The sequence below is a fragment of the Haemaphysalis longicornis genome, unplaced genomic scaffold (genome assembly GCF_048455015.1).
Source record: "Haemaphysalis longicornis isolate Haplotype H1 unplaced genomic scaffold, Haemaphysalis longicornis Haplotype H1 scaffold_3, whole genome shotgun sequence".
NCBI classification, from domain to species: domain Eukaryota; kingdom Metazoa; phylum Arthropoda; class Arachnida; order Ixodida; family Ixodidae; genus Haemaphysalis; species Haemaphysalis longicornis.
Genome location: NW_027526335.1, coordinates 62,898,748 through 62,916,219, shown reverse-complemented (window position 1 = coordinate 62,916,219; position 17,472 = coordinate 62,898,748). Strand labels below are relative to the sequence as shown.

General features: G+C 46.9%; 2 protein-coding genes across 3 annotated transcripts in view; one reads left to right on the top strand and one right to left on the bottom strand.

Moving 5' to 3' along the window:
* Positions 1-17,472, bottom strand: part of LOC144174532 (uncharacterized) — a 598,699-nt gene that overhangs the window by 14,174 nt on the left and 567,053 nt on the right. The window lies entirely within an intron of this gene.
* Positions 1-17,472, top strand: part of Sulf1 (Extracellular sulfatase Sulf1) — a 39,756-nt gene that overhangs the window by 14,656 nt on the left and 7,628 nt on the right. For both annotated transcript variants that reach the window (XM_077703280.1, XM_077703279.1), the window contains exons 10-15: positions 3,670-4,045; positions 4,517-4,650; positions 9,758-10,275; positions 12,762-12,934; positions 15,580-15,722; positions 16,060-16,177. In XM_077703280.1, the coding sequence (XP_077559406.1) occupies positions 3,670-4,045; positions 4,517-4,650; positions 9,758-10,275; positions 12,762-12,934; positions 15,580-15,722; positions 16,060-16,177 (1,462 nt within the window). The remainder of the gene's footprint in view (positions 1-3,669; positions 4,046-4,516; positions 4,651-9,757; positions 10,276-12,761; positions 12,935-15,579; positions 15,723-16,059; positions 16,178-17,472) is intronic.

Genomic DNA, 17,472 nt, shown 5'->3' with positions numbered 1-17,472 from the left:
CCATGGCATTGGAAATACCGGTCACCTTAAAACTCTTTACAATAATGTCCGCGGACACCGCACGCCACGCATTTAAAATCCAAGAGCAGACCAGGTGAAGCGATGCCCGCCTCAGTCGTCCGGTCGGCGTTTTCTCGTGGTGGCCCGCTGCCATCCATTCAGAGTACAGGCGTCTGAATTCTGCCCTAAACGGCCTATTAATAGACACATCCAGTGGTTGCAGCATGCTTGTTAAACCACCGGGGATGACCGCCAGATGCGTACGACCTTCTGCAAGACGAGCCTTCGCGCGCTCTGTAAGGTGGCCACGAAAGCTGTCCAATACAAGCAGTGCCTTGCGTCGCAGAAGGCCTCCCGGCCGGTTAGCCCACACCGTTTTCACCCAGTCCACCATTAGTTCATCGGACATCCAGCCGTTTTTCTGCACTCTGACGATGATTCCATTTGGGAAGCTCTCCTTGGGTAGCGTCTTTCGCTTAAACACTACGTACGGGGGGAGCTTCCTTCCGTCCGCTGTGACAGACAGCATAACGGTGCAACGCTGACGCTCGGCACCGGTCGTGCGCACAAGGACGCTCTTCGCGCCAGTTTGGTTGACCGTCGTGTTCTCAGGAGAATCGAACCAAACAGGCGTTTGGTCCGCGTTTCCTATCTGGGATAGGTGGTACTCGTGCTCCGCTCGCACCGCGTTAACAAAGCGGTGAAACTTGATCACTTTGTCATCGTACTCGCGTGGAAGTCTTTGGCAGAGTGTTGTCCGGCGGCGGATGCTGTGTTGTTGTCGCTTCATAAATCTCCGAAGCCATCCCTCGCTTGCCTTGAAATCCGTAGGTGAAATGTTCATGTGGCGTGCGATTGCAAGGGCCTTGACGCGGAGCATCTCGGTTGACAACGCGTAGCCGTCTTTCCTGATGTCCGTGACATATTTCATCAGCTCCTTCTCGAGTGCTGGAAATTTGCAAGGCTTGCCGCGGAATGCTTTCCTAGTCTTGAAAGTGAACATTTCGACAGACTTCTGTCTGGTTGGGAAGTTACTGAACTGAGATTTAATTAGGCTTTGTGCGAGGCCAGCAAATGTGAGACTATAAGATGGAGCTGCAGCGTGGCCACTGTCACCCCTGAAGAAGAAGCCGAGCCGGCTTCGAAACGTCGGGTTTTTTGCCTTTTTGCATTGTATTGGTTGGAGCCGGCGTACACACTTGTCGTCGACGTTGAACTTCCGGCCGGCTGCACGTTTTCCCATTCTGTTCGGCGTATGCGACAACTTGAAGTTTGAACGCAGCATCGTACGCGGTTAAGCGTTTTTTCTTTTCCATCGCAAGCAGTTGTGCTAGGCAGTCGTCAAAATCAACGGTGGCACAAAGGATCAATGGCGCCGGCGAGAAAAGCGACAAGATCTCCCAGATAGTGTTGCGCGCCCGAAGCTCAGAGAGAGCGCCGCGTGACGAAGCCGCAGGACAGCTATTGCCATCTGGTGGCGCCCGCGAAATTCGCCGCGTGCCGTACGCGAGACGCGGCGACGCTGCCGATTGCTGGTGAGATTTTTTTTTTTTTTTTTTTTTTTCAAAATTTGGCCTGCCAAGTTGGGGGGAGCGGCCCTTACACGAGCGCGGCCCTAAGTCGAGCGTATACGGTATTAATTTAAGCCGAAATTTTATCCTCTCACTGCATCGCTTGTTTCGTGATGTAGGCAATAATTTATTAGAAGCAGTTACCTAAAAATAGAAGGTAACCTTGACTGAGGCGGCCGCTATCTTCAAAATGCTCCCTTTGGTTAACATTGAGCTTCTTAGATGGCACAGTGATACTACTCAGTGACTGCGCCTTGCACTTGGTTTGCTTTTAACTGGACCTGTACAATCATGAGCAAATAAAAGGCGAACACGAAAATATGAACCAGGGCACAAAAAATTGAAAAATACTGTTCACTAAGGCCCAATAATTGCGCGCTATGGCTGTATTTGGAAAGCCCCATTTCCCTTTTTTTTTTTGTAACTTTGCCACGCGTCATTTTGGACTTGCATGAAAAGAAATCGCACTATTTCTGCGTTCTGGTTTATATTTTTGTGTTCGCGTTTCATTTGCTCATGACTGTACCTGCAGATCGGTAGTAGTCGTTTCGTGAAACATCGGGTAGGAACAGTGTCACGCAAGCCGCAGTGTCACCTATGCCAGCTGCCCAGCATCGTGTCAGACATGTCCAATGCGCCCAATGGCGGTGTTAGGCAGCGTCAGCTGGCATAGTGCCGCACTAACTGCTCCTATGTTCATACATGCATTCGTAACTTCCGTTGTTTACCCCACCATTCTTACTGTAAAAGGAATATGCTCAAAAGTGAAGTGCAAGTAGCCTGTTCTGCAAGCTTATAATCGCTGTTTAATTTCCGTCAGATTTTGTTGGCCTTAGCCATTCGCAACAAGAGGCCCAAAATATGTCACAAGTTCAGTGCGGGAAAGTAGCTGGGAAGCCGCACACCTATTCTCTGTTCCCATCATTATATAGCTGGTTTGAGCGAAGTCTATGTTAATAGTGGTGTCAGGGTTATTGTAACGAGACAATTTTTCGAACGAACCAAACTTGCATTTGGTCTTCATAGCCCCTTTAGTAGCTGCATTTCTTGTTTTTGGGCCAATTCAAAGAGTTTTCTATTGCAAAAATATTAGCGCTCCACATTCGTGTTAGACCCGCCGCGGTGGCTCAGTGGCTAAGGCGTTGTCCTGCTGCTGAGCACAAGGTCGCGGGTTCGATTCCCGGCCGCGCCGGCCGCTTTTCTGGTGGAGGCGAAAAGCAAACACGCCCGTGTGTACGAAATTTCGGTGCACATTAAAGATCTCCAGGTGGTCAAAATTAATCTGGAGCTCTTCCACTACAGCGCGCCTCATCGCCTTCGTTGCGTCAGCGTGTTAAACCCCACAATCAATCAATCAAACATTCGTGTTAGAAAAACGATGACAAGTTGCACTGCTCGGTAAAACTTCTAGGGCGATTCATAGCACACTAGCATTTGCTGGCATTAGGATAGGTAATGTGGGAAAGGAGCAGCTGCATTTGAAGAGGGATTCTGTCTAGCAGAAACCAGGGGGGGGAGGGGGCATTTCTCGTCATAGCCTTTCTTTTGATCCTCATTAGACTTGACAAGTATTTATGATGGAGGTGGAAAGCAAGAACACCTGTGCATACGAGATTTCGGCGCATGTTAAAGATTCCCCAGGTGGTCAAAATTAACCCGGAGCCCCTCACTATGGCACGCCTCATCGCCTGCGTTGCGTCGGCGCGTTAAACCCTACAATTAGTCGATGGACTTGACAAGTAGAGACTTGGTTGCTGTTCAAGGCTTGCAAAATGCATAGGCGGGAGACTTGTACCACAAACATGGGCCGCCCCCAGGTGTTGACGCTAATGCCAGGGGTGCAACTGATGCAACCCTTTGCTGAAAACCGGAGACACAAAAGGGCACTGTTTGGACACCTTTGCCATTGCACAACAACACCTGGTTTCGCATAAACAGGGTCAAAGCAACGCTTGCTCCCTGCACAGCTTTCGTAAAAGGTTCTAGGAAGCTCACAAAATGACACATCCGGTCTCTTTCTTTCAATATTTCTTTTTCTTTTTCCTCACAAGCCGGAGGTTTGCCGCTCCTGTGCCAAACTTTTGTCTGCGCTTTGCAGAAGTGGGAGTGCCTGTACGACGGCCGGCGGTGGCACATGCGACGTTGCCGGCACCACCACCCCCGACGCAGCGGTCGCAAGAACTGCGTCTGCCAGGAGGACAACGAGGACCACCTGCTGCCCCTCGAAGCGGAAGCGGCGGAGATCCCGCTGCCCACCGGCGGGAAGCTGAAGAGGCCCAAGGAGCACCACCGCCACCATCATCACCGGCACCACGCAAAGGCGGCGGCACGAGAGCTGTCGGTTGTGCGGTCCGCTGCTCAGAGCATGCTCCCCAGCGGCTCCCACCCGCACCGGATCAGTGTCTCCAACTCCCAGCTGAGCCCCGAGGAGCGCAAGCAGCAGCGCAAGTTCCTGCGGGAGCACGTCAAGCAGGGTGAGCTATTGCTGCCCACCCTCAGTCACATGGCAGTTGTCAATGAAACAACGTCCAAGGCAGTAAAGTGGAAGGAAATTTGCTCGACAGAGTAACCTTGTGTTCACGATAGGGTGTTGAGGCAAAATTATTGCTACTGCAAGGCGGGTGGCATGTCCTCCTCCTCCTAGTGGGAGAGAGAGGGAGAGGAGGGTGCTTGTTTTCACCTTGCAGCTAAAGGGTGAGGGGTGTATGTGTGCGTGTGTGTGCATGCACGTCAGAATGCACACAACACATTTGGGCATATTTCACATTTTTACTAATCCCGCGGGGAAAAAAAAAAAGGGAAAGTGAAGAGGGGAATTTGTTTCCGATTCTCGCATGCATGGTTTCTTGTATACATTTCTGTGGCCACTTCAGGTGCTGCGAATTAACATGTACTTTTCTTCCCCCCCCCCCCCCCCCCCTTTTTTTGTGTGTGTGTGTGTGTAGCCTTCAGGCCCGTTTTTATGGCAGCCAGGCTGAAGCGGCGTTCCGATGCTGTGACAGAAGGCTTCGACTTGACGGACGACCGGGCCGTCTCTGCTTTTCTCAGTGCCACGGCAGATGAGCTGATTGAAGAAGAGGTGAGTACTAGTGCTTGTTTGTGGGCGCTACTCGGGTCTTGGTCCCTTGTGGACCACATTTGGTTTTTTCAAGAACATAGTGAGGAACATGTTTTATAAGGGAATGTAATGTTGTTTAAAAAACTAATGCAGCTTTGTTGTAACTTGCAAAAAAAAAAATCGGCTTGGGGATTGCGTTATCAACAAGCAGCGGGGCAAAGCAGCTGTTCAAACTGTTTGTCACTCCAACTGTTTCCTGTTACCTTTGAAGTCTGGCTTGCCTCGGAAAGGATGCAGCAATACGGGAGTGTTCAGTATATCTTTATATTCTGTTTTCCAAACAGGGGATTGGAAGGGGTTATGGAGAGTGAATCCGTGTTGACCATTTTAGTGCACGCATAATCTTTTTAGATGGACTTTTCAAATGCCATTATGCTAATTCTGTCAATGAAACAGCCTTATGCTATTGTCTTTGCTATTGTCTTTGAAGGAAAGACACTGGTCTTGAGGTGATTTTTTAAACCTGTAAGGTGTTCGCATTCAGTGTGGTATGTTACGATTCAGAGCAAAATGTGCAGGTAGTTTTAATGTGGCATAAGTTTGAAGTTATGCAACACGTTGTGCCATTACTTTGCGGACATGTGACGCAATTTTTTTGTGCCCACATTCTTTGTGCTAGTCTGCCCACCAAATAGTCGAGCTTGTAAAATGCCTCTGGACTAAAGAAGAACCAGGGATTGCAAGAAAACCATGGGAGTAATTCTTTGTCATAGTTCAAGGAAGACATAGTTTTGGGGAATAAGCTACAAAGTACTTCTACTCCTAAGAGAAAAAAAACGATGTTATATTTTTGAAATCAACTTGCATTATCTAATTCACAAACTTTAAAGCCTGAAGTATTAGCTTTAATTTATGGGTGCTAGCGAATTCATGAGAATTACAGAATCTGAGGAGCACTTTTAAAGGTACTATGGGGCAACAACTTATACTGTTGGCGATGATTTAGGTGTAGGCAAAGTGGTAATTTGTAACCCGCCGCGGTGGCTCAGTGGCTAAGGTGTTGTGCTGCTGAGCGCGAGGTTGCAGGTTTGATTCCCGGCCGCCGTGACCGCTTTTCTGATGGAGACGAAAAGCAAAAACGCCCGTGTGCATGAGATTTCGGCGCACGTTAACAATCCCCAGGTGGTCAAAATTAATCTGTAGCCCTCCACTATGGCGCTCCTCATCGTCCGCGTTGCGTCGGCGCGTTAAACCCGTACAAACAATACAATCAATCAATGAAACACCAAAGTTGAATGAGCTGTAAAATTAGTTGCAAGCGATGCATCAAAGAACTGCTTCCCTATTGCATTCACCAGGGTTCATAGTATTGGAAGATATGAAGATTATAGTTTTATGGCCAACACTGTTTTGTCTACTGTTCCTCCAAAAATGGCTAATTATCTCTAATTACATTGGGAACTACCGTAAAAACCCGCGTATAATACGAGGTTTTTTCCCAAATTTTACTATCTAAAATTTGGGCCTCGTATTATATGTGGATCCCAAAGCTTTCAGCCTAAAATTTGCACTTTCGGTTTCAGCGGAGGGTGCGCCATCTTGCAGTGGCGTTAGCTGGCTGCTGCTTCTCTCAGCCGGCGCCATTTTGATTGTTTTGACCACGCGAAGGATCTCGGCACGTTCACCGCAAGTCTATCGCGATGTTGGGTGCACCAAAACAGTATTCGGCTGCAATTAAAAGAAAAGTTATTTTATGCGCCGAGACCATCAGGAATTGCGCCGCAGGACGGCAGTTCGGCGTCACCGAAGGCAGCATTCGTGGGTGGAGAAAGGAACTGGTGCATGACTGGATAAAGTCTGTGCGGTGTCGGCGGCCTGGAGCACTGTTGGGGATTCCCGTCAGTGCTCGTGTTGGACGCCTAACGCTGCCACCTGGCCGATTCCGTGAAGAAGTTGTAGCGCGAACGCCGCACCGAACTCATTGTCATTCCAGGAGGAATGACATCCCAGCTGCAACCGCCAGACGTTTGCATCAACAAGACTTTCAAAGACTGCATCAAGTCCTGCTACCAAGAGTGGATGAGGTGAGGAGACCCGTAAGTGACAGCTACCGAATGGCTGACGCGGGTTTCTCCAGCGGTGCTTTGTGGCTGGATCGCGGATGCGTGGGCCAGCATCCCAGAGGAGCTCGTCAGTCGCTTTTTTAAGAAATGCGGCATCTCGAACGCCCTTGATGGCCCTGAGGACCACTTTCTGGGGGAAGACATTTCCGACAAGGCGACTTCAGGAGACAGCGGCAGCGAACCTGACTATGACTGAACGGACGTCGGGAGATAGTACCACCGAAAACTGACAATGACTGAACGGAAACTGCAGTGCAAATAAATGTTTTCTGTGCTCTTTACCTCGCATTATATGCGGATGAAAACTTTTTTTCTGATTTTGATGTCCCCGAATTACACCTCGTATTATACGCGGGTCCGTATTATACGCGGGTTTACGGTAATTGACCAACTAAAAAAAATAATGACATATTTGAAATCAATGGGAGAAAAGCAGCCAGACTGACAAGTTTCACAAATTTTACTTGAAAATTAAAAGAAGTTGTTTTTAGACCAGTGTCCCTCCTTAGGCTGGCGGGGCCGCCAATCGCACGAACAAGTTTCCGTGACATCGTAAAGAAGTTGCCAGAAAGTGGCCAGGAAGGTGTCATTGGTTCTTATGTTTTCCTTAATTTCTTCCTTATTTGCTTAAAGTTTGGATTAAAAGGTGATCATTGTTTGTTATCGGAACAATCCAGTCCTTTCAGTGAACAAACTTGTATTTTGTCTTCATGGCCCCTTTAGCATCCTATGTTTAGGCTTACCTTCAAGTTGAGTCTTATCATGTGCCTAGCAACGTTGTACAGATTGTACTTTGAGCGGCGGGTGCTGGTTGACATGAAACCTCAAACCATGACGTTAGGCCTAACGTCTGCCCATTGCATACATCTGCTTCACATCAACCTTTGCGCAAGCAAGTTATAAACTGGAAAATACGTGACGCTTCACAAAATGAATGATACTGTACATCGGTGAAGTCAGCCAAGGAAGTCTAATAGTGCTTTTGCACTGAAAGATCCACTCAGTGATTGCGTCATCAATAAGCTGCAGCGCAAAACAGCTGCTGACTCCAGCTGCTTCCTGCAAGCTTTCAACTCTGGCATGCGCATAAAGGAAAAGGAAGCAGTACAGGACGGGGCAGATATTAGTCATGTCTATCCTGATGTGCAATGCAGAATAGGTTTTTTTTTTTTTTGTTTGCTTTCATTTCGTCTTCCAGTGGAATTAATTAGTGATTACTCATCCCTAGTTGCAACTCGAGCAGTAACTTGTGCCGTGATGCAGTCTGAAAGCTCCACGTACTGCATGCCATACCAGTGGTAAGCACGTGTCGAGGAAAACTGCCATGGTATTGAGTAACGGAGAACATTTATAACTGTGTTCTTGTTCCCATTCATGCCGGGCTGACACTCACTGTTCCTTTTCTTTTTTTCAATTGCGACCAGTAGGTGGTAATTTGCACTACTTACACAAAGATGTACTCATTGAACATAATGGCGTGCACAAAGTTCCAACCGTAATTTTTTGAGAGCTACTAAAAAACTAGAGCCCCAGGTGATAGGTGCGTCTCACTGTATGGCCGTGTGTGTGTGTGACAGGTGAATTAAGGACGGTGCGCCATCCATTGAGGCCAGCATGGCCACTGCCTGGCACGGAGCATGTGGTTGGAGCACACGGTTGCATGCGTTGGTTGTTGAGTAATTATTAAACCCCAACAGTGGCGTCCTGCAAAATAGACAAGTAGAAGTAAAACTGCTAGTATTTGGGACATTTAAACTTTACAAAAAAGGGTTTTATTCAGTCGACACGGCCGCAGTAATGGAAGCATAAGGAGACCACGAACTGGAGAAGTCTCGCGTTACTTCGTATTTTACGTCATTTGAGGAAAATCTGCATAAGACGCTTTACTTGTAGGGTCCGATTTCAAAAACAGGTGGGGCAAACATTTTTTGTTCCAAGATAAATATGGGGGTGTATTGTCTCGGCAGTGTAACCCCAGTGAGACAATGTGAGAGTCGTGGCTGCCGTTTGATGGATTAATAAATTTATGAAATACTGGTGAGTGTTTTGTAAACTATTCCCCCACCTCCACCCCGGGAGATCCTGAGGGATCTCCTGGAGGTGAAGTTTGGGGGAAGGGGAGAGCACTGTAGGCTTACCCGTACCATTTCGTAACGTGCTTGTATTACCCCCTGCCCTCTTGCCTCAGATGTGAAGCTGTTCTGACCCCAGGTGAAAGCTAACGTGATGAACCAGCTCAGCTGACTACCTTGTCAAGGGATGAAACTTCACAAGAACTCCTTCAAGAACCCAAAAAAGTGATCAGGAGAATGTGTGTTTGTAGAAGAGAGAGTACAATCCTGTAAAATGTCAGTGCATTATGCTGGCATGAAATGTCTGCTGAACTACAGTGGGGCAGAAAAAAGGAAAAGAAACAGCAGGGGGGGGGGGGACACTTGGAGGAAAAAACCTGGCAAGAAAAGGGTGTATAAAACACGGTTGTAGACCTGGCTAAGGTGAAAGTTTACCGGATGTGAGATTAGTTTCTGCTCTAAGATATTTTTAATAAAGACTCTTTACTGTAAAATTCAGTTGAAAGGGCTAGAGGAATTGGTCTTTCTTGGTCTCCCAACTGGCCTGCAAGATTTAGCCAGACTGGCTACATTGTCTGGGCAATTTCCTTTGTTTAGATTTCGGGTGCAGGCCGCGGTGGCCACTTTTCTAATGGAGGCGAAAAGCAAGAACGTCCGTGTGTACGAGATTTCGGCGCACGTTAAAGATCACCAAGTGGTCAAAATTAATCCGGAGCCGTCCACTACGGCGTACCTCATCGCCTGTGTTGCGTCAGCGTGTTAAATCCTAAAATAAAAAAAAAATCCAAGATATCGGGTGCCGTGGCGTGTAAACGCGCTTCAGCAGTTAATTGTTGCCACTGTCTCTGCGCCTCGCCACTTACTGGAATATGGGCTTCCGAACCTACAAGCACATTGCAAGTTTTCACCTGCCTGTGTATCGCTTCCTTTCAGATGAAGCTCTTGCAGCAGCACCCTGGGAACAGCAGTGGGGGCCAGCCCTGGGAAGGGGCCCTGGGGGACCAGCCTGCAGCGCCGTCAAGGGGGCCTGGCAGCAGGCAGCGGTGCGGGCCAGAGGACCACTGGTGCATAGCGGCCGGGGCGAGCATCTTCAACCAGGAGGGCCACAAGCCGGGGCAGGAGCAGCAGCACCCCAAGCGGCTGTGGCGTCAGAAGAAGGAGCGCATCGACGCGCTCATCCGGCGGCTGCGCCAGAAGCTGGAGCAGCTCAAGGGCCTGCGCAGGACGCTCAAGAAGCACAAGAGCAAGCACCGGCACGCCAAGCTCCCTGCTGCTGCCCTGCCGGACGCTGCTTCCTCTTCTTCCCCCCCACCTCAGGCGGGAAGGGAGGGCCGGGTGATGGGGGAGGAAGTGGAAGAGGATGACGGGGAGGAGGGGGAGGAGGAGGAAGAGAGGGCGAATGGGCAGTGTCGGTGCGCCAACGGGCAGCAGGGCACCCTGGTTGCCAACAGGTACGGAGTGTAAGCCTGAACTTTGATCACGGTGTGCAATGATTACTGATGCCCACCCTTGCTCTTGTCCCTGTGAGGACTTTTTTAAGCGCAAATAGCTTGTTTGGCAAGCCCATAAGTCCTGCCTAATTTGCGTTTGCTTTTGCCGGCCTCAGCCAATCGCACAGCTGGACATATGACATCACAGGTGCTGTTGCGGGAAATGAGCTAGTGGGTCGCATGGCCGTTCCCTTTTTTCCTAATTATACAGCTTATTTGGGGCGAAGTGTGCGTTACGAGTGGTGTCAGTATGATTCTCAAGAGGCAATCTTTCGAATGAACCGAACTTGTTTTGTCTGCATGGCCCCTTTAAACGTGTCAGATAGGGAGGCAGTTGCACAACAGGTGTACCCACAAAACGCTGCTCCTTGGTCCTCGTAGGGGCTTCTGCATGACGCAGCGATGCAATTCGGCCACCGCTCCAGTGCTCCGTTTACTTCTGCATGGACCTGTACAAGTGTCAGCTCTTCCTTCTTGAGTTAATGAAACATAAAAGGGGAGAGTGGTTAACAATTGTACATGAAATGTGTAGCTGTACACATCAACTGCAAACAAAAACAGTTGCCCCAAGAGTTTACGGGAACAATTATACATGAATAGGCAGGCTGAGTATCGATTAATCACAAATGATTACTGGGCACAAATGCTGACTCAACATACCTTTAAGCAGTGCACAAATACGTGGTACTCTTGGATGCCATGCAGGTCGGTGCCATTGTTGGAGGGACTGGGGTGGGAGTTTTCAGTGACTAAATAGACTCGCTAAGTTGTGTGTTGCCTTGAAATTGTCTAAGTCTTAATTCTGAAATGAAAACGGTTTGTTCCAGCTCATAATAGGCAAATTTTACTTAGTTAGAACAAAGTGCTGACTAAATTGGTTTCTATTGCTGAATACATGGGTTTTTATAGCAACAGGGGTGGAACAGCTGTGCCATTTGCGCCACTGAGTGCCAAACTTGTTTACCTGTGCCATCCTGCATTCAACTGCCCCTGTCGCGCCAAACTCGTTTATCAGCGCCGTCCTATGCCGCAGCACCTGACGCTGTGCCACAATCAATGGAAAAAGACCAAAAGTAAAATGTTTTTGTGTCTCATCGCAAACAGATAGAATAATATTGATTGATTGTTGGGTTTAACGCGCCGACGCAGCACAGGCGATGAGGCGCGCCATAGTGGAGGGCTCCGGATTAATTTGGACCACCTGGGGATCTTTAACGTGCGCCGAAATCTCGTAGACACGGGCGTTTTTGCTTTTTGCCTCCATCAGAAAAGCGGCCGCTGCGGCCGGGAATTGAACCCACGACCTCGTGCTCAGCAGCGCAACGCGTTAGCCACTGAGCCACTGCGGCGAGTGATAGAATAATATCCTCGTGAAAGGTTGTATTTTATTGGAGGTGAACATCAGTTTAGTCGCACAGTTTTGGTGATCCTAGCTTTGCTGCCCACAACTTTCCGTTTCTGCATGTATTCAACAAACAGGGCCTTGGACGTTTTCCCCTCGCTTGTTAATTCGGTGCACTTTTGTTGGGAGGTGTTTACTTATTTTCACCTGTCAGCTTGAAACGGAAATGAATTTGAAACTTTAAACGAACTCCCCGTGTGGATGGAGGGGAAGCTGGTTGCCTTTTGCCTTCCCTCTGTTGTGCGGTATTCAAAAAAGAACAAATAAACTTCAGTTCAATTCTGTTCAACTTTGGGATTAGCGTTGCTTAGTGGAGGATGGTCCGACACTAATCGTGCCTTCTGATTTGCTCTAGTTACGTAGTCTGCGGCGTAAGTTCGTTGACTCTCGCAACCCCGAGATGGGCGAAGACAAAGCTATGTTCAGCTTCGCAGCACAGAAACTACTTTTCGACAGAAAAAATGCAAGCAAACGCCTTGTTCACATGAACATTTCCGTTTACCAGACACGAAGCAAGGCCTCTTATCTGATCTCTTTCAGCTCTGCACATGAGGTTTGACCTTTTGACCTTCAAACGGTAATAATGCAGCATGCTTGCTGGGGCCGAAGGTAGATAGCTCCATCTTGTGTAAACCTCTAGATATAGTACAAGAACTGCGTTTCTTGTTCAGAGTAGGTTCTAGTGCATGTAGAATGCCCGAGATAGTAGGCAGATAAAAGATACTTGACAGAGGACTTGCACAGAGGCCTGTAGGGAGATCATGGAGGCACCATAATGCAGTGAAATGGTGTTACATCTGCTCCATTGGCATTTTTGGCTGCTCCAAACTTGCTTCAAAAATGCCTTTCTGGCTGCTCCAAGCCTGCTACAAAAGGCACTTTTGCCTGCTCCCAGGACTGCTCCCAAACCTATGGACCCTGTTCCACCCCTGTAGCAACTTTCAAGGGGAATTGCGGTTTGGTTGTTGTGTGCCTCATTTCGCTATGTGTCATCTTGTTATAGCAAGGTTGAACTGTGCTTGCTGACACGAGTTTCCTCTCCCAGCCAAGAGGAGGAGCTTGGCGTTGAGCACGCCAGAACCAAGGAAGAGAAACTGAGGCGCAAGGAGCGCAAGTTCCGGCGCAAGTCCAAGTTTGAGAACACTACGTGCAACCTTGAGAAGATGAACTGCTTCACTCACGACAACAACCACTGGAAGACGGCACCCTTGTGGACGTGTATGTGTGACAAAGCATTCTTCAACTTGGGGTTCATGCTGTTGAAGTGCAAGTTGTCAAAACATGAAAATGATTCTGCAAACTTCACTCGGTGTTGGCTGCTCTAAGCTGTTTACTGCCAAAGAGTGGGCCAGAAAGATTTAGATAAAGTATTCATTTAGTTTCCTTTTAGTGAGTCAGCTTTCTTATGGTCGTTCTATATAATCTGTGCAGGACCTAGTTTTTAGCAGATGCAAATTTCTGGTGACAATTGCATGGAAATTCTATTGGCTGAGTGTGATGCGTTATGAGGGCGTGTTCTTTTATGGAGGCTGGCGTTTAATTTTACAGAAACACAAAAATGCTTTCAGTCTTCTCTGATGCGTAAATCCCTGTGTTTTGTGTGTCACATAAAAAGAAAAAAAAAATTACATGGCACCTAGGTAAAGATGCCACAGTTAAAGGAGCCATGAAGAGAAAATACAAGTTGGTTTTATTCGAAAGATTTCGTGTTTTATAGTGCCCCCAGCGCTTGTCCGGATACAAACGGTGCTTTATTCACTGAGAAATTAAACAATTTAGGTTAAAATTTTGATTTTCCCGCTCAATCGTGCGTTTTCGTGGTCCCAAGTGACATCACGGGAACCGACCGCTCTGCAGCCTAGAGTACCTTCATTCACGCATCCGCCGTACAGGGTAGAGACACGTAACGCTGGCGCCGCCATGTTCGGTTGCTCGCTCGCCGCCGAAGCAAGTCATTGTGTCAAAACCGCGCTAAAATTATCGGCGCAACGCGGTTTACTGAAGAAGTTTGAGTCATATTGTCTGTTTCGCGTTGCTAGGTCTCGTGGGAAACGAAAAGAATAACGCGTTGAGCCCGTTGGCCCAATTGCGGCGGCACGGGACCGTTCAAAGGTTGTCTCCACCCTGTACAGCGGTTTAGGTTTGTTCCCGCGTTTCTTTACGTTCTGTAACCTAGATGGCGCCACCATACCGTGGCAAGCGTTTGGTTTGTTTTTGCCCGCATTTAAACCTGGCTTGTTTTTGTTCTGGGAGAAAATATTCGTTCCCTGAAACAGTGCTCGCTCGACAAATGGGGTCACGTAAGACACCGTTGCTTGCGTCAATCGGCCAGTGTCGTCTGAGACAACCCCAATCCCCGTATGCTGTGCAGCTAAACCAAAGCATGCAGTGCGCAGTACGAACAGCAGAACGCATCAGTACTTCTATGTTTACATGTGCTTTCGTAACTTCCACTGTTTGTCCCATCATTCTTATTGCTTTGTAAAGAATGTGCCCTAAATTTAAGCGCAAATCGCTCGTTCGTCTAGTTTGTAAGCTCTACCTAAATTGCGTCTGCTTCTGCCAGCCTCCGCCAATCGCAGAGCTTAGCCCATGTGACATCACAGGTTCTGTTGCGGGAAATGAGCTGGTGGGTCGCATGACCATTCCCGTTTTTCCTAATTATGTAGCTTATTTGAGCGAAGTTTACGTTAAAAGTGGTGTCAGTATGATTCTAACAACACAATTTTTTGAATGAACCAAACTTGTGTTTTCTCTTCATGGCTCCTTTAACAGAACATGTGTGGGAATATGTATGAAGCCAAAATATTGATTGATTGTAGGGTTTAACGCGCCGACGCATCGCAGGTGATTAGTTGCGCCGTAGTGGATGGCTCTGGATTAATTTTGACCACCTGGGGATGTTTAGCGTGCGGTGAAATCTCGTACACACGGGCGTTTTTGCTTTTCGCCCCCATCAGAAAAGCGGCCGCCGCGGCCGGGAATCGAACCCGCGTCCTCGTGCTCAGTAGCGCACAATGCCTCAGCCACTGAGCCACTGCGGCGGGTACGAAGCCAAAATAGGTTTTTTGGTTTTTCTACATTAACAAATAGGTTGGGTCTGTTCTTCGAGCTGCTTATAAGCCTTTAGCATTTTTATTTATTCTTTTTAACAAAACTTTCCTTTTGCAAGCGAGGTAGGCCCTAATAAATGTGAAACCTGCAAGAGGGCTGTTAATCAGCCTATCTTATGCTTGTACACCGTGGCAGTCACTGCTGCATTTATGCAACCGTGTTATGTGACATCTTGTTTTAACGTTTTTATGCTTGCGCCATTAGTGTAGCTGCCTTAAAGAATGATTACAGCGAGAGTCAAGTTTATCTGTGTCGATAAATGGGCATTCTTACAAATGTGTGTTCTACCGCATTCCATGGTCACATCTTTTTGGTAGACTAAAAAAAATTGTAAAAACGTAATATGGATGATTCTATGCTCCACATTTTGTGGCACCATAAAATGTGCACGTAGATTCGTGGGGTTTGTTGAGAAGGCCTGTGATACAAGAATCACTGATGTCATTGCAGAAATGTTCATGGAAAGAGGATGGATTTGGAGTAGGGCAGTGAGATGGAAGAATTTGTCAGCTTTGGCGGTTTATTTGCTAAACAAGTCAGGTGCCCATTGCCCACTTTACAAAAACATTGCAAACATCATAAAAGGCCAAATTATAAATATCAAAAATGCATGGTGCCTATTGGAAGTTGCATCTTCAAAGGTTGCACATTCCACAGTTAGCTTATGTAAAAACAGTATTGTGTGTTGTGTGTTTGTGTGTGTTGCACTGTCTAATCCTTTATTAATATTTTCTTGTTCTTTACCTCAGATGGGCCATTTTGTTTCTGCCAAAATGCCAACAACAATACATTCTGGTGCCTGCGGACAATCAACGAAACTCATAATTTCCTCTACTGCGAATTCATCACTGGCTTTATTACCTTCTACGACATGCGAACTGATCCCTATCAGGTTTGTGTGGTGGCATACTTGCTATTAGCCTTATTGTATTGGCTGCTGCCATTACGTTAAACACTGATACGACATGTTGCAATGCACTTTGGAACAGGAATAGACATTAAATAGTCTTTGTGGCTGCGTGCTGTAACAATCTTTATAAATCTTTATAAAAAAAAAGCTATCAGCTTAAATTAACACAGCTATCAGCTTATACGTATAGCAAAAATACTTGTTGTTTTAACGCTCACGGTCGTTGCTATCAGGGCTTTGTAACATTTAAGTGGGTAGCTTTCTCTTTTGTTTTTTTTTTGCCTTGCCGACCACACCACGTTGGGTTTGTCTCTTGCAGTTGAGAAATGCCGTCCACGACTTATCGTCAGAAGAAGTTCAAGAACTGCACAACTCTCTCGAAAGATTAAAAAGATGCAAGGGATCCCGCGAGTGCCACATGAGATACAGGCCTGAAGGTGGGTCCCTGTACAGTTTTCATAGAACAGATAAGCCCGAACCGAAATCTCGGGGCACCTGTTCTTATCTGTATTCACGAAAACACTTCACGAAAACACTTCAAAACTCTAGGGCTTTGTCAGCTGCAAACACAGAAGTAGCGATGTGGAATGTTTTTTTATGCGAGTGTAATCTCTGGATGTCTCCGTGCTGGCCCTGCCTTTGCAATTGTTTTCTTTTTTTTTTTTTTCTGATCTTTTGTTTCAGTTTGTTCTGAGCGGTTTTGCAAGTGAGGTAGAAAGAAAGCAGTCTCTGCTCGCAATAGTGTGCTCAATAGTTGTTAAGGAGGGGAAACAAATTATAATCGGCTGCTATTACAGGATACACCTTTGAGCAGCAGTGGTTATACATGCTGAGGCTGAATTACACCTCAAGCGATAGGTGGCAATTAAAAAAAATGGCTTTTTTTTTTTTTTTTTGTAATAGTCTCTCTCATCTTAGTTGCGCTATGGTTTGCCCTCAACACATCATAAGGTTTCTCATGCGTGCTATGCAGTGTCTTCACGAGATAGCTGCTGGTAAAAAACCTGTGCAAGTCAACTTTCTCTAATACAATCTAAAGCTCAATCAAAAGAAAAAAAGACCAGCACTAACGGGGCATTCATAGACTGTTATATAGAGGTATAAACATGTCTATTTTGGCACAGTGTGAATTCAATTAAGTAAGATTATTGTGGAACAAGAGTAGTGGTTGTGGTTCCCTGGAACTTTTTTTTTTTTTTTTTTTTTTTTTTTGCACTTGCCTTAATGATGTGAGAGAGACTAACGTGTGCAGATTGGGTGGAGCTGAAAATTTGGGGGATTGCAGACTATTATTCCTCAGGGGCTATTTATTTCTCATAGGGATTTCCACAGTTTAAAACAATTGGCAGTCTTGCTTTGAAACAGCGAACAAACGACCTAGTCAGTGCGTTATTCTTAAAAGGCAAAAGGGACATGGAAGCAGGACAAACACAGTGCTGTTCATTTATTTTGTTTCGTCTTGTTTCTCATCCGTTTCCTGTCCTTTAACTGCCTGAGTTGCCTTTCATTAAAAGCACTGTAGTCCTCCAGCAGTGCTGTTTTCTAATTTATCGTGCACTTAATCTTTAGCTGGAGCGATTTCAGTTCGTACGAACTAGAGATAAAGTTGCAGGTTTAACTCTTGGCATTTGCATTATGGCACACTTACATGCTTGTGGCACTGTCGGGCATTCAGCAGTTGAGTTATTGCTTCCCAAAGTGCTGTTATCCTTTCGGGTTAGTTTTCAAATTA